Source organism: Paramormyrops kingsleyae, chromosome 8 (assembly GCF_048594095.1).
Source record: "Paramormyrops kingsleyae isolate MSU_618 chromosome 8, PKINGS_0.4, whole genome shotgun sequence".
Taxonomy (NCBI): Eukaryota; Metazoa; Chordata; class Actinopteri; order Osteoglossiformes; family Mormyridae; genus Paramormyrops; species Paramormyrops kingsleyae.
The window spans coordinates 21,173,928-21,187,961 of NC_132804.1; the positions used below are offsets into that span (position 1 = coordinate 21,173,928).

At 42.8% G+C, this 14,034-nt stretch overlaps 1 protein-coding gene across 4 annotated transcripts; it reads left to right on the forward strand.

Moving 5' to 3' along the window:
* Positions 1-4,854: 4,854 nt before the first annotated feature.
* Positions 4,855-11,983, forward strand: osgn1 (oxidative stress induced growth inhibitor 1). Of its 4 annotated transcripts, none has more exons than XM_023795501.2 (6): positions 4,855-4,996; positions 8,144-8,223; positions 8,526-8,662; positions 8,748-8,939; positions 9,179-9,270; positions 9,477-11,983. In XM_023795501.2, the coding sequence occupies exons 2-6, from the start codon at positions 8,166-8,168 to the stop codon at positions 10,513-10,515; spliced, it is 1,518 nt and encodes a 505-aa protein (XP_023651269.1). In that variant the 5' UTR covers positions 4,855-4,996; positions 8,144-8,165; the 3' UTR covers positions 10,516-11,983. The 4 variants fall into 4 exon arrangements, with proteins under 4 accessions (XP_023651269.1, XP_023651267.1, XP_023651265.1 ...); XM_023795499.2 differs by lacking the exon at positions 4,855-4,996 and adding an exon at positions 6,080-6,202; XM_023795497.2 differs by lacking the exon at positions 4,855-4,996 and adding an exon at positions 6,094-6,318.
* Positions 11,984-14,034: the final 2,051 nt, after the last annotated feature.

The window sequence follows — 14,034 nt, forward strand, 5'->3', positions numbered from 1 at the left end:
GAGTACTCTGTGACTGTGACTCTTTATGTTCAAGTGGTGGGTTGAAACAAAATCTTGGTCTGGATTTTTACTTTCTGGACCTGAACTTTCTACCTCTGCAGTTAATGGCCTTTTAACCTTAAATATGTTTTTGGATTTTTAAGAGGGTCAGCTGGGTTGGTTGGGAACAGCAAGAGTTAAGGAATGCAAGAGGATGGCGTTACAATAGCTTCAGCTTGTATGTTTTCTTGTGTTTAAAAATGTTCATTGTTCCATTTTGTTTTGAGGTGTTTCATTAATGAAATCTTTTTGTTATTTAATCATTTCTCTCCTGCCCTTATAGTGGTTCCATTGGTAACATTGTGGCCTCACACCTCCAGGGTTGCGGGTTTGACACTTGCCTCAGAATATTCCCCATCTTTGTGCCTTGGAACAGGTTCTAGAGCCTGCCCATGTGACTGAATGTTATTTGAAACTCCTCTGGTAAAGTACTCAGCTGTACTAATAGGTAGCTGAAAATTATGAGTTGGTAAAATAGCAGAATGGCTGATGGGTGTTTCTTTTGTTGTGTTGTCTTGGCACAGAGAAAAGGAAAGGAAAACAAAGTTTCGAACCCCACCCAGCCTAGGGTTGCTACATCTAGATTGCGTATATCAACTTATCTTAGATACACAGAAGCTCAGCCAATCCCTCATCTCCATGCCTCCACCCAGTCTGGTGGGCAAAAATACGGAAACTAATGCTTCCCTTTAAGAATTTTCAGTGACTCTCTGGCCTCACACCCCTAAACTGCCCATAGAGTGTGATTGTGTATACATATAATAATAATTTACACTTTATTAATCCCTGTGGGGAAATTCTTTTTTTTTACGCCTCCCTCAACTTGCTCTTTGTAGAGCAAGCTGTCCGCAAAGGGCAGCCACCCGTAGCGGTGCCCAGGGAGCTGGGGGTTAAGGGCCTTGCTCAAGGACCCACAGACGTGCTGAGGTTGGGCTTGAACTGGCAACCTTGTGATTACAGGCACACGGCTTAGCCCACTGAGCCAAACGCTGCCCCAAAAAAAATATGTGCATGTGTGTGTCCTGTGATGGACTGGCATCGAGTCCAGATTGTTCCCCTGCCTCATATCCCATGATGCCTAGGACAGGATCACTGCCCCCCCCGAGGCCCTGCACTGAAAGGAAGTCCAATGTTTCACTTTTCTCCTGCACTTATTTCCAATCTGTTATGTACATTACTGTTCAGTTTATCCAATAAGCTTGTGCTTCACTACAGCTGTCAATAATTTACTATCTGTACTTGGCTAGAACAATAGTACAGCCTCAGAATTTTTTTTCAATTTTGCCTTTAAATATTGTGTGGGATTAAAAAACAAAACTTCTAATGGTGACAACTCAACTTTTTCCAGCAGTGTTGTTTGTAAAAGGTGATAACACCCAGAAGAATATTGTAGTGTTTGTCCCTCGTGGCGATAAAATCCATACTTAGGTTGTCGATCCACAGGCTAAAGGTTGCACAGGCAAGAGCGGATGGTGTAGTCTTTTTTGCAAAGAAAATTTTCTGAGCTTTCTGAATTAAAAACATTGAACAGTTTGAATAATGCACAACTGATCTTCATTGCCCCATGGTGAATGGCTTAAGTGCATGAGGGTCCCAGACATTGAAGTTGTTAGCTTAAAGTGAGTGTATCACTGTATGTAAGCTTCTCTTTTGGTCAGTTGTGTTTATGAATATATTTTGATGTAAATTATTGGCAGCTCTGAGACAGACACTCAGCCCAGGAGTTTCATATTTGCTCTCTGTAGGATTACTTTTCCTGTGTAAATGTGAAATTTTGCATGCAGATGTACAGCACAACTGGTGACAGTGGTTAATGATCCCCATATTTAAATGTTTAATGTCAGGATTTCATGTAATGGGAATGGGGCTCAGCTGGTAGCATTTTTGCATCTGACCTTCATGGTTGAGGGTTTATTCCACACATAACGGACATCAATTTCAGATACTTGCAATCTCTAACTTCCAGGGCTGGACTGGGACTAAAAATTGGTCAAAAGATCAGTGATGTTGTCTTTTATGTGTACCGTTATTCTTCATATCTGCATTGTTTTATCTTAAATATCATTATGACCTGTTTCACAAGAGGTTTCTGTTGGTAACTATACTGCAATGTTGATGTTGACCACGTTCCATCTGTTGAAATGTTCTATCGAAGCATGACTTTACACTCTGCAACATTATGAACTGTAATATGATTACTTATTATTTTATAACTTATTGCCACAAACATATTGCCGCCCACAGAGGAACTGTAAGTGGATTGCAATCTTGCTGACTGGCAAATGATTGCACAACTGTGTTTATTTAACTTTTTGATATTTGTTTTTACAGAAATATAAAAAATTGCAGTAGGGAGTGTTTATTAGGAATGAAGCATATACACAGAAGAGAAAAATCATGGGTAAGTGTGATCATTCTGAGTTGATTTGTATTTATTGCCATTTATCTTAACCCTCTACGGCAGTGTGTCCAAATCTGGTCCACGTGGACCCACAGAGAGTCCACATTTTTGCTCCCTTGGGAGCTTTGAGGGATCAAAAATGTGGACTGTCAGGCAGGAAGCTTGGAGGGAGCAAAAACATGGACCAACTGTGGGTGTCCAAGGACTGAATTGGGAACCATTGCTCTAAGGCAGGCGTGTCCAAACTTTTTGCAAGGAGGGCCAAATTTGATAAAGTGAAGATGTCCGGGGGCCACTAGTTCCTTCTGACATTTTTTTAACCACAAAAGTTACATGAAAATACACACTGTTATAAAACAATTTTCATTGTCACGATTAGCTTTATTTTTTAAATGGCAATGTAACCAAACATAACATCAACAGTTATAACCAAATCTTATTAGAGTTTAATAAAATAAGTGACATAAGTCTAAGTTTATTATTGTGCTTTAGGCTTTTCATTGTTAATAGTGGCAGATGTTACCGTTCAAAAAACACTCCATTTCAGATTGAACAAGGAACAGATAACTTGCTGATACTAATGAGAAGGGTGATACTGAGATCTAGATTTCAGTAAAGAGACCAGGTCTGGCTTGAGGGCAGTGGTTGAGATGCGTACTGTAAAATGTTACGTAAGTGGGAGTCAGTCATCCTTGACCTCAATGAGTGAAGAAGGGATGCAGAGTAGAGACCTGCGCGGGACGGATTTTTCAGTCCCGCTCCCGCAAGATTCTGTCCCGCTCCCGCCCGCTCCCGCAAAAAATATATATTATTTTCTCCCGCTTCCGCCCGCAGTATTCAAGTTTTGTCCCGCTCCCGCCCGCAAAATCCCGCAGGTAAACATATAAGTAGTTTTATTTTTTACCGCTTCTTCCCGCTACTCTGTTATTTGTTTCACTTGCTTCCCTATTGAGTATATATAAAAAGAAACAGAAAACAAACAAATATGTTTCGTTTTATTTGAGTTTAATTAAATGGAATGATGAACATGGACACGAACGAGGATATAGATATAGCCTATAGTTCCGCGCATGAACCACGCGAGAATTAGCTTCCGACCTTGTGCCTGTAAATTATTATTTTAATTTAGTCGTTCTTGTTGCTTTTGTGCAGTAGATAAGTAATAGAGTATTTGTTTTTAATAAATTAATTTTAAGATAATTCCATTTTGCGGGAGTCCCGCGATTAATTCTATTCTCCCGCAACCCGCACATACATGAGGACCTTACCGCCCGCACCCGCATTCACCCATCAAATCTTGTCCCGCGCCGCACTCGGTGTGTTGGATCCCGCGGGAGTGCAGGTCTCTAATGCAGACCCAGATAGCATCGGAACCGTGTGGTGAAAGGAGGAATTACATTTTTAAAGTATTTATTTATTCTGACAGAGCTAGCGGGCCATAAATAACACATTATGAGACCGAAGCTGCGGGCCGTATGAAATCTGGCCGAGGGCCGTGATTGGCCCGCGGGCCGGACTTTAGACACCCCTGCTCTAAGGGGATGAGCGAACCCTAAACATACCAGAAAAATGCTCACTACAACATGTTCTTACACCATATATGCTCCAGGCACTGCTTTACTTGTGAAGGGAAATTGTAATTCATGCAACCCCATTTCTGAACATAGTATCCTTTTTGTCAAGTTCTTGAGTGTACTACCTTAGATTATCTTTACATATGTTTTTACTTTGTTAATGAGTAATTGAGTTGCTCATCTGTTCAGCCAAAGAACAAATACCATCATGGACCATATTGTTTCGTCCACAGCTGCTTCTACTTGATAATGTCTTTCCTTCAGACTTCCATGGTGAGACACTGTACAATCCATTTTTATAATGAAATGTGTCCCGTTATTGAATAGTCTTCTGAAATATTACACAGCAAAGGACTGTACCATTGGATTCACCAAAAAATATTATTTCCCCCAAAGCTTTCCAGTTTTTGAATAATGTTTGTTCTCTACTTTCCCATTAATAAAACCAAAATCCCAATAAGTCCAAATTCATAAAAGCAATAAATAAGAGTATGAGTTTATAAATATGAGGTGATGGTTAATGTGTTTATCTATGTAATATATATTTAGGCCTATTTCCAGTCACCCGGTCATAAAAGCAGGAGGAATGTGAGTGAAAAGCCTTGACAGAACTGAGCCAGATGAAACAGTGATCTCAGCGCTATTTGTGGGAGTAAAGCATGCCTTCCAGATAGTGATCCAACTGCCCCCTTTCAGGGCCAGCAGTAAGAATGGCCGCTGTTATTGTGCTCACCCACTTCAGTCGGCCGCCTGACTGATTTCCAATTTCAAAGTGCGCCCTTATGCAGGTCTGGAGACTGAGTTAAATATATTTTTCCTCTTGCGCTCACCCACATAGGCACTGCATTGATACCAATGTTAGTCATATAACTATAAAGTCACAGAAACAGCCTCGCTGTGTAGTTCTTCCACTGAAGATTTTCTCTATAAGACATCCAGAATGGATAGGAAAATTCTGATCTGCACTTGATGACACCACAGGGTAAGCAAATAAGACTATACCCATCCAAGAGGTGTGTGGTTGTTCATTTGCGAGCAACCAAAACGACGAACTTTAAAGTCCGTTTGAATAATGCTTTAAACAACAAATACCGATCACCTCCATTTGCCTTCGTAGGTTTCTAATGTCTGTATTCAGTGATGACCTACAAACCTTTAGGTACGTAATTATTGATAAATCTCTCAACTGGTAACACATTAGGTTAAATCGTTTCGGGGCCCCTAAGGGGACATGGGAAGAGAAAAAATAATGGAGGTGAAGTGCACATGAAAACATTTTAAAAAATGATTAGAATTCGTCGGTAATCTTGGAAACCAATGGGTGTTGCTTGCTTTAGCTGAAAACTGAATATAAAGCTAAATTTACCATGGTGCTGGATTTAATGTTTAAATCCGGACCAACTGCGCAGTAAAGATAAAGCTTTCTCACAGCGCTGACATTATTAGAAGACACTGATGCTCATGGGGTGCAGCATAGTGGTACAGTGGTTAGCACTGCCGCCTCACATATGTGGGGTCTGCGTTCAAGTTTCTACCAGGGTTCCATGTGTGCGGAGTCTGCATGTTCTCGTCGAGGAGCTTACTCCGGTTCTCCCAAGACATGCTAAGGCTAGCTGGAGTTGGTAAACTACGCGTAGGTGTATGGTGGGTGAGTGAGTGTGTGTGCCCCGCGACGGGTTGTTTTCTGCCTGGCGACCGTAACCTCCGGAATATGCGCTGGACATCCCGCGACCCAGAATAGGAGAAGCGGTTTCAGAAAATGGATGCTCAAGGGCAATGCCGCATACTGCCTTTCAAAATCTTTTCCTACGCTTTTGCTGGCAGAGTTAAAAGCACACCACTCATTCAGTCGCTCACCATCGTGAGGCGTCGACACGCCTTTCAGGAAAAGGATGGTGTATTTTTCTTTTCGCAAGCAACGCGCTAAAGATTTTATTGGCCTATAGACGCCATGTGATACTTATAGACCAATCATTTAAGAGCGGTGTGCTCGGCGAAGAGGAACGCAACACAGAAGCTCTGATCATTTTGCAGTGTTTCTATAATTACCCAATAGTATCACACGACGTCATTGGAGCTGAAAATGATTGGTTGGCGAAAGAACAGTACGGCGAAATGACAAGCACGCAAAGACTAATACTGTAGCGGTTCTGGTTTTTCTTCAGCATTATCCATATTTCCTTAATAGGTGGGTATGTATTGTTGAACGGCAGTATTTTGCAACCTGAAGAAATAATTGACAAGATACACGGCGTCTTTTGAAAATCGCTATTATCAAGCCGAATTTAATCGGCGAATAACCAGGTATTTCTTTCACGATTTTTCTTTCTTTCCGTGTTTAAAAAATCTGTTCTCGTGGTCCTGTGTGTTCGCCTTTACGCTTGCCTGTTACGGTCGTATAGTGTGTGTCCTGCATTTTGCATGTATGACATCTCAGGGCTAAAAAATATGTTTCTTCCTTCAACCAGGTCGAGGAACCTTTTTGTACGGCTAAGCGCGTCTAAATTTAATCCGTTTTGAATTGCAATCCCCATAGTAATTGTCTAGCTTTTTCCAGACCACCTGCACATTGTAATCTAGCCAAATCTACAGTCGCCCGTATTTATCACGCACTTGGCTCTCGCTGCGTAGCATGAAACTGCTGAAGAACATGTGGGCTTCTCCTACTAGATAATGTGCGCTGTTTCATTTTCTAACGTTGAATTATTGCATTTTTATGATTATTCCTTTTGGACTAGGCAGAAGTATAAAAATTGTATCATTCAACGATCCTTCTGTTAAAGCTTCAGAAAGTTTTAATTTTGTACTCATGTTACGCTTTAAAAAGCATAGTAAAACAAATTTCATTGGGATCTACTCTCTTATGGTATCGGAGTGTCAAAAGATAATCTTTTCTGGAACTTTCGGTATTAAAACTCCCATCCGCACGTACGCTAATGTAACTGGATGCCCGTGTCTGCCTGACATGTTGGTGGAGAGCTACGTCCAATTTCCATTGCGCAAAGGAGCGATTATATCAGTATTTACGGGACACAATTCAGCCAAAAGCCTGAAGCGCTTCTTAAAGGTACCTCGTGCTAACATGGCAATTCGTTCAGTACGCCAAAAGCAGTTCTTGTGATCGAATTTGGCAAAACTATCATATTTAACAAAAATAGCATATCTCTCAAATAACTATCCAGCTGTTTTATTTGAAATTATTTAGTTTTAACTGGAACGTTGACTTGATGTTTTAATATATAAATCTTAAATTTATGTAAACTATTTATCAATCAAATCTAACCTAAGGAGTGTTTTCCAGGTAGACCTTGGGTGGAGGTGGGATGTGTTTTTATTATTCAGAACCGTAAAAGCCAAACTGGTCATTTGAAAGTCTGATGCTACTCGTTTTGTGCGTTTTTGCTGAGAAGCAGGTCCACTTAGTAACTTGGCGTGCGCTTCTGTGGCCATGACGGCACATCCATACTTGTGGTTGCAAATCCGATACTTTAATGTTCTAACAAGACAAAAATAACTTCCCTAGAACAGCAAGATCAATGTAATTGTTCTTTGGAAGTCGCTGAGGTTATTGTTACAAAACAGCTTTACTTTGCGTGTGTGTGCGTGTGTGTGTGTGTGTGTGTGTAGGTAAATAGTGGTAAACTATTCGTACAACGTTGCAGGCTGGTAGTGGTACATGCATTCAGGAAGAATTTCTAACAGTTTGTACAAATATTACTGATGTAAATCGGCTCTGTAGTAGTGCTGTGTGTGTGTTTCTCATGCCGTAATTCCGTATTTTTAAGTGACTATTCAGCTCTTGGGCAATTCCCTGCACTTTCACATGACAGCCGCTTTCGGTGCTCGGATTCCATGCTCAGCAAGTGTGTAATGTGACTTGTGTTTTTTTTTCTTAATTCTTTTCGTTTTAGTTTTGCTGAGTCACGCTTATGGTGAAGTTATTTAAACCCCCCCGCCACTCCCAGGACGTGCATATGCCTTTCCATTGACAAAAGGAACCTTTTTCTTCTCCTATTATAGGCGGTAACGTGACCAAGCCATGCGCTTCTGGGAAAGGGTGGCTCCGAATAAAAGGCTCTTTAGAAAGACATAAATTGGTGTATAACGGCTTATTAATTGCTTATGCTAGTTGCAGATAAGGCGAGGCGGCCATGGACCCTAACGGCCAGGAGACTTTCCCCGGTGGCGTCCTGCCTGTCGTCGTTATTGGTAAGCGTCTTTTCATCTTAATTCTGGGCAATGGCCTTAATATGAAAATATTATATTTTATGTATTTACTATTTAAATCAATTCGAGTGTTTCGTTTTTATTTAGATAAAAATATACTTTTCTCTGGGAAATTAACTAGCTTAATGGTGCCAACAGCAGCAATCATTTGTGCATGTAAATTTAATTCAGGTAGAGAATTTCTAAAGCAAATTTGTGTGACCACGTCCCTTCCAAAGGAAGTTAAAGTTACTTCAGTGATACAGAATGATGTCAGATTTATGATTTGGGACGGTTGCTTTCAGGCAATGGCCCATCTGGAATCTGCATGTCCTACCTGTTGTCTGGGTATATGCCATATCTTTCGCCCGAGGGCACCCACCCCAACGCCATCCTGCAGGCCAAACTGGAGCAAAACCCCCACCTGTCCTTGTTGGAGCAGGTAAATGCCAGCTCTCCTGGTTATTAGGTATAGCATGTAGCTGTGTGAGGGTAGCTAGCAGCGTGACTGGGCTGTGTTTCCACAGGACCTGGAGTACCTCTGTGAGGGGCTGGAGGGCCGCTCGTCCAATCCGGTGGCCGTGCTCTTTGACTCCCTTCTCCTGCCAGACAGTGACTTTGGGTTGGACAGCCCCTCCCCGTTGCTATGGCGATACCAGCCTGAGCGAGCCACGCCCCACCTAGTCCTGGGCAGGGGTCTGCCAGGTGGAGCCTGGCACGTGAGTCCCTTTCTTTTTAACTCCCGACGTGACCCCACCCCCCCACTCACACAGCTGGACAGTAGGTGGCCCTGTGGTTGAAGACATGCATTTGTGACCTGGTGGGTGCAATTTAGCTTGTATAGGCCTACCTGAACGTCACAAACCTTAAAGTGTAACTCAGGTCATCCTGGTGTGCGGTGTTGCATGACTGAGCGGTGCTTTGCAGTTTGCCTCACTGTCCCCGTGTCCCCCGCCAGGCCATGGAGGGCTCCATGCTCACACTCAGCTTGGCCCGCTGGATGGAGCTTCCTGGTCTGAAGCTGAAGGACTGGGTTCGAGACAAGCGCAGGTCAGTTTCCTGGTGTGGTTTCCGAAGTTTTTTTTTTTTGTAATCTGTTGCAATGCTTTTCTGTTGTTTTAAGGTGGGATTTGTTTTGGAAAAATTGTCTCTGTCTGTGATGGACTGGCATCTTTTCCCTTGTACCCTGTCATAGGCTTCATGTGTTTGAAATCCCGGTGTTTGAATTCTGGGTCTGACTCTCCTTTGGCCCTCAGTTCCAGGAATGTTCGTAATGACCGGGCCACACCAGCAGAAGTTGCCTCTTACTACCAGTACTATGTGACCCAGATGGGTCTGCAGAAGAACTTCATCAGTGGCACCGTGGTGACATCGCTTTGCCGTGTACCCCGCAAAGATGGCGGCGCCCCCGTGTGGATGGTGCAGGGACTGCAGCGGTTATCTGAGCAAGGAGAGGAAACGGAGTGCCCGTTTAGCTTGCAAGCAGAGAACGTGGTGCTGGCCACGGGCACCCATGACGTGCCGGCCCGGCTAGGGGTCGACGGCGAGGACCTGCCCTTCGTGCATCACAGCTTTTGGGAGATGGAGTCGGCTCTCATGAAGGGGAACCTGGACCGGAACTCTGACCCTGTTTTTGTGGTTGGGGCGGGGCTAACGGCAGCGGACACCATCCTGGTAGCCCACCACCACAGCGTCAATGTGTACCACGCTTTCCGTCGCTCGGTCACCGACCCGGACCTCATTTTCAACCAGCTGCCCAAGGTGCTTTACCCTGAGTACCACAAGGTGCATCAGATGATGACCCAGCAGCAGTGCTGGCAAGGGATGCCAGTTACCCACCCCGAAAACGCGCCCCTACCCTTCTCGGGCTCTTACCCCGGGTACGTCAGCTTCCCCAAGCACCATGTGGTGGCTTTCAAGCCGGACAAGAAGTGCGTGCTGGAGAACGCGGAGGGGCAGCAGACCATCCTGCCGGTATCCATGGCCCTGGTCCTGATCGGCGCCTACCCCAACCTCTCTTTCCTGCCCGACGACGGTCAGCACCTTGGCCTCTGCCCCCAAGATCCAATCAGCTGCCGGCGTAACCCACTGCATGTCAACCCCTACACCTACGAGTCCGTGCGGGAGCCAGGCTTATATGTCATGGGCCCGCTGGTGGGTGAGAACTTCGTGCGGTTCCTCAAGGGTGGTGCCCTCGCCATTGCCAGCGACCTGGCCAGACGACAGCGCAATGCTGACCAGAGTACAGATGGGGACAAGGAAGACACACACATCGCACTTGCTTGTGACTCATAGCCTAACGTAGACCGGACCAAAGTCAACTGGTATGAATTAGACTGGACCAGGTTCACAGCTCATTCATAAAAGGCAGCCTCCAGAATCCTGTCCATGAGATTAAGGACTGTCTTTGTATTATGGGCATTTTGTCAGTCAAGCATTAATTGGATGTGTTAAAGTAGCATCCAGAAATCCTTGAATCAGAAATCTGTCTCCCTATGGGGGTGCAGTAAGCATTATGTGTAAATCAGTTTATAATATATATATATTTGACATGCACAAACTTAGGGGGGGAAATAATTTTTCTATAACACTTTAGCTATAATGTTAATAACCTAGCCTGTGAACAAATACAATTTTAATCTGTTTTTGATGGGGTGTAAATTCGAAATTTCAGTCGCTGGAGAGGAAATGTCTTGAGCTGGTTTTTTTTCACGTGTGGACACAGCATATCGGCAATACCTCACAGCATGTGGCCAGACCTGTTTAAAGCACCGGTGTGGTGAATCGGAAGCCCGAGTCACCCAAGGTGAATTACGGTCTCCCGGGTTACATGCGATGCTGCAGATTGGCTGCTTTGTGAGATCCCCTGCAGCTTTAAATGCAGTCCGGCTTAAATGCAAATGTGGAGTCACAGTATGCACGGGAAACGATACCAGCATTTCCTAAACAAATCACTCTTCTTTAACAGAGGAAAAAAAATTCACAGGTATTTCTTTTGCAAAGTCATGTAGCACTATGTTTTTACGTTTCGTTTTTAGTAGAAGAGGCCTTGGAACCAGAGGCTGGCCATTTTTAAAACACACAGTATTATACCCACGTACGATACTTATGCAACACTTATACATGGTATAATTTCAGCAGATATACATCTGTATAATTAAGGATTTTAAAAACCAATACAGCATCTATTTCTGCTTCTTCTAACAGAAATTTGTGTAATAGTCAGTATTTTATGTGGGATTCTGTAACTCGTAACATTGATACCCTTGTTTGTCCTTGTTTTTGGTAACAAACTTTTTCTTTTGGACTTTATGACACTCACCATAGTTATATTTTAAACAGTTTTTATCAGAGGATTCGAGATGTTGTCGGGGGTGATACCTCTGTTTCGGAAGTGCACAGGATGATACTCGAATGTTTTTTCTGGGTTATTTTAATACTAAAATGTTTACCTCTGCAGATATTTAACATACACACATCCATGGCATATACATTATAAATCCACAGATATGCATTTCTAATGACCATGCACCTGATTCTGCCAGCCGGCTGTCTGTTGTTCAGTTGTAAAAAATATTCTTTTTAACAGGATTTTGTACATTTTAAATTTTGCCAGTCATTATATTCAGCAATGACCACTTATAGTTACTAATTTCCTGTAGTAAAGACTATTACAGCTTTGCATTGATTCTGGAAATGAATCAAAGCTTACTGCATTGCTGAGCTTTTGTATGAATAAATGTAAAATGGTTTTTCTAACAAACTCGTGTTTTTTATGTCTGTGCCATTTTGAATATGTCACCAAGCGCAATGAGTTTTTGCCGATAATCCACCACAAGATGGCAGCAAATTCAAATTCTTGGAAAGGGGCATAAAGGAAAATGGTTAAACGATTTTCACAAAGTGACTGGACAGAAAAAAATGTGTAAATTTGTGCAAGAGGCAGATTTTTCTAAATCTAATTTGAAGTTTTTTTTATGAAATTGTTTTTGGTAGTTAACCCAAAATATAGTTGACCATAACTTCTTAATGAGCTATTACTATTTTTATTAAATAAAAATCCTCAACTCGTTCTGACCGACATCTGATAACCCAAGAAATGATCATTAAAATTGCTAAAAACCTGTCGTGCGATGGGTGATTTCCTTGTTGAATAGTGAACAAGATATTTGGTTTGAACTTTCATGGATTAAATGGCTCCATATTTTTTTAATATACAGGTTTGGGGGAATTGAAAGCAATTCATATAGCCTAATGAATAAATGTATTGAACAGTAGCTCATGGTGCGTGGGCCACTGATTTTCATGATCCACAGCTGTTATTTAAGAGCAGTGATTTCAGCGGAGCCAGATGGGAAATGCGCAATATTCCAGCCGTCGGCTCGTCAGAAATTTACATGATCACGCCCCTATAGTCCCTTTCTAGTGCGATTCCAAAAACGGACTTTTATTTTAGCGTGTGACCTCCATTGAGCGGACTGAATGAAAGACATCAGGAGTGGGTCTGGCGTGTAACGGTACTGATTGGATAGGGTATGACGGATTGTTAATGCTTAGAGTAGCTGCTCAGTTTCTCCATATGAGATCTACCGTTCACGGCATATTTCGCTTCAAAGCAAGAAACGATGTATTAATTTGTTTGTTTAAATGAGAGCATAAATAGGTGTATTGACGTACGACACAGCGCTCGTTTCTTCAAAGACTCAATACCAGCCCTCACTGAAAGACTTTTGACTGTCATTTGAAAAGTTGGGTCCCTTGGATTGAAGGCTTAGATTCCTCTCGATAACCTGGCATGCCCTGCTTCCAGCTCTTCGCTGCACTTATTTCCAGTTTATGGGCAAATTTTTGTAAAATGTCTTACCCCTCGTTTACAGAGGAGGGCAGTGCAACACAAGTCCAAGCATCAGTTGTAGTTTAGAACTTACTGATTGTACTGGCAGCAGATTAACCAAATGGCACAAACCATCCACACAAACAACGAGAAAAGAAAGTGAACTTTTTCCATTATGACCCTTTTGAGAGCCACTCTTAGTGACAGACATGCCACCCAGATTAGGTAGCAGATAGCCTAACTCAGGGGTGGCCAATGTTATCCGTAAAGGGCCGGTGTGTATGCAAGTTTTTGGGATAACCTGTAGGTCAGCTGTTCAAACTCAGGTGTGAAGACTCTTCAGCCAATCAGTCCTCTAATTAGTAATCTAATTAGCGAGTTGCAGTGAAAACCCGCAAACACACTTTGTGGATAAGATTGGCCACCCCTAGCCTAACTTGTCAGATGTAATAGCAAATGAACTCTTGGGGATAAAATAAAAGATACCCACCAAATCAACATAACACTGCGCAATAATCCCTAACAATAATCTCTATTTCTTACCACCAAATGCTCCAGCCTATGATCTGCATGGCTGTCAGATATGTCCTGTATAATGAAGTTTGCTCTGAAAACAGAAGCCAGGTTTTACTGCAGGATGTCCGATGGACACTGATGCCTAGGTGGCATTCCGATGGCCAGGAGAGCTTACAGCATGTCCAAATAGTTTTAGCCCCACTGGTCATGAATCCTCCAGGCTGAACTCGGGTGTAGCTAGGCTTATGGTACAGCCTGTCTGCGGTGTGTTTAAGAGAAACGTAGCCCTATTGCCTTCTTTACGTTGTTTATCTTCATGAAGAAAGATGAAAGATCCTTTTGACCTCAGCAATTGAATAGTTTGTTTTTCAATGTAGACGTACACGTGGGACACCTCACTGCACCCTTTGGCTCAAAGTAGCCTTTTTCCGGAACATATTTGCCACATGATGGATTGGAATGGG

Bases quoted from the DNA above. Each gene is read 5' to 3' on its own strand.
- osgn1 (XM_023795501.2), top strand. From the start codon at position 8,166: ATGGACCCTAACGGCCAGGAGACTTTCCCCGGTGGCGTCCTGCCTGTC. The intron at 8,663-8,747 runs GTAAATGCCAGC...GTGTTTCCACAG, and splicing joins ACCTGTCCTTGTTGGAGCAG to GACCTGGAGTACCTCTGTGA. The intron at 8,940-9,178 runs GTGAGTCCCTTT...GTCCCCCGCCAG, and splicing joins TGCCAGGTGGAGCCTGGCAC to GCCATGGAGGGCTCCATGCT.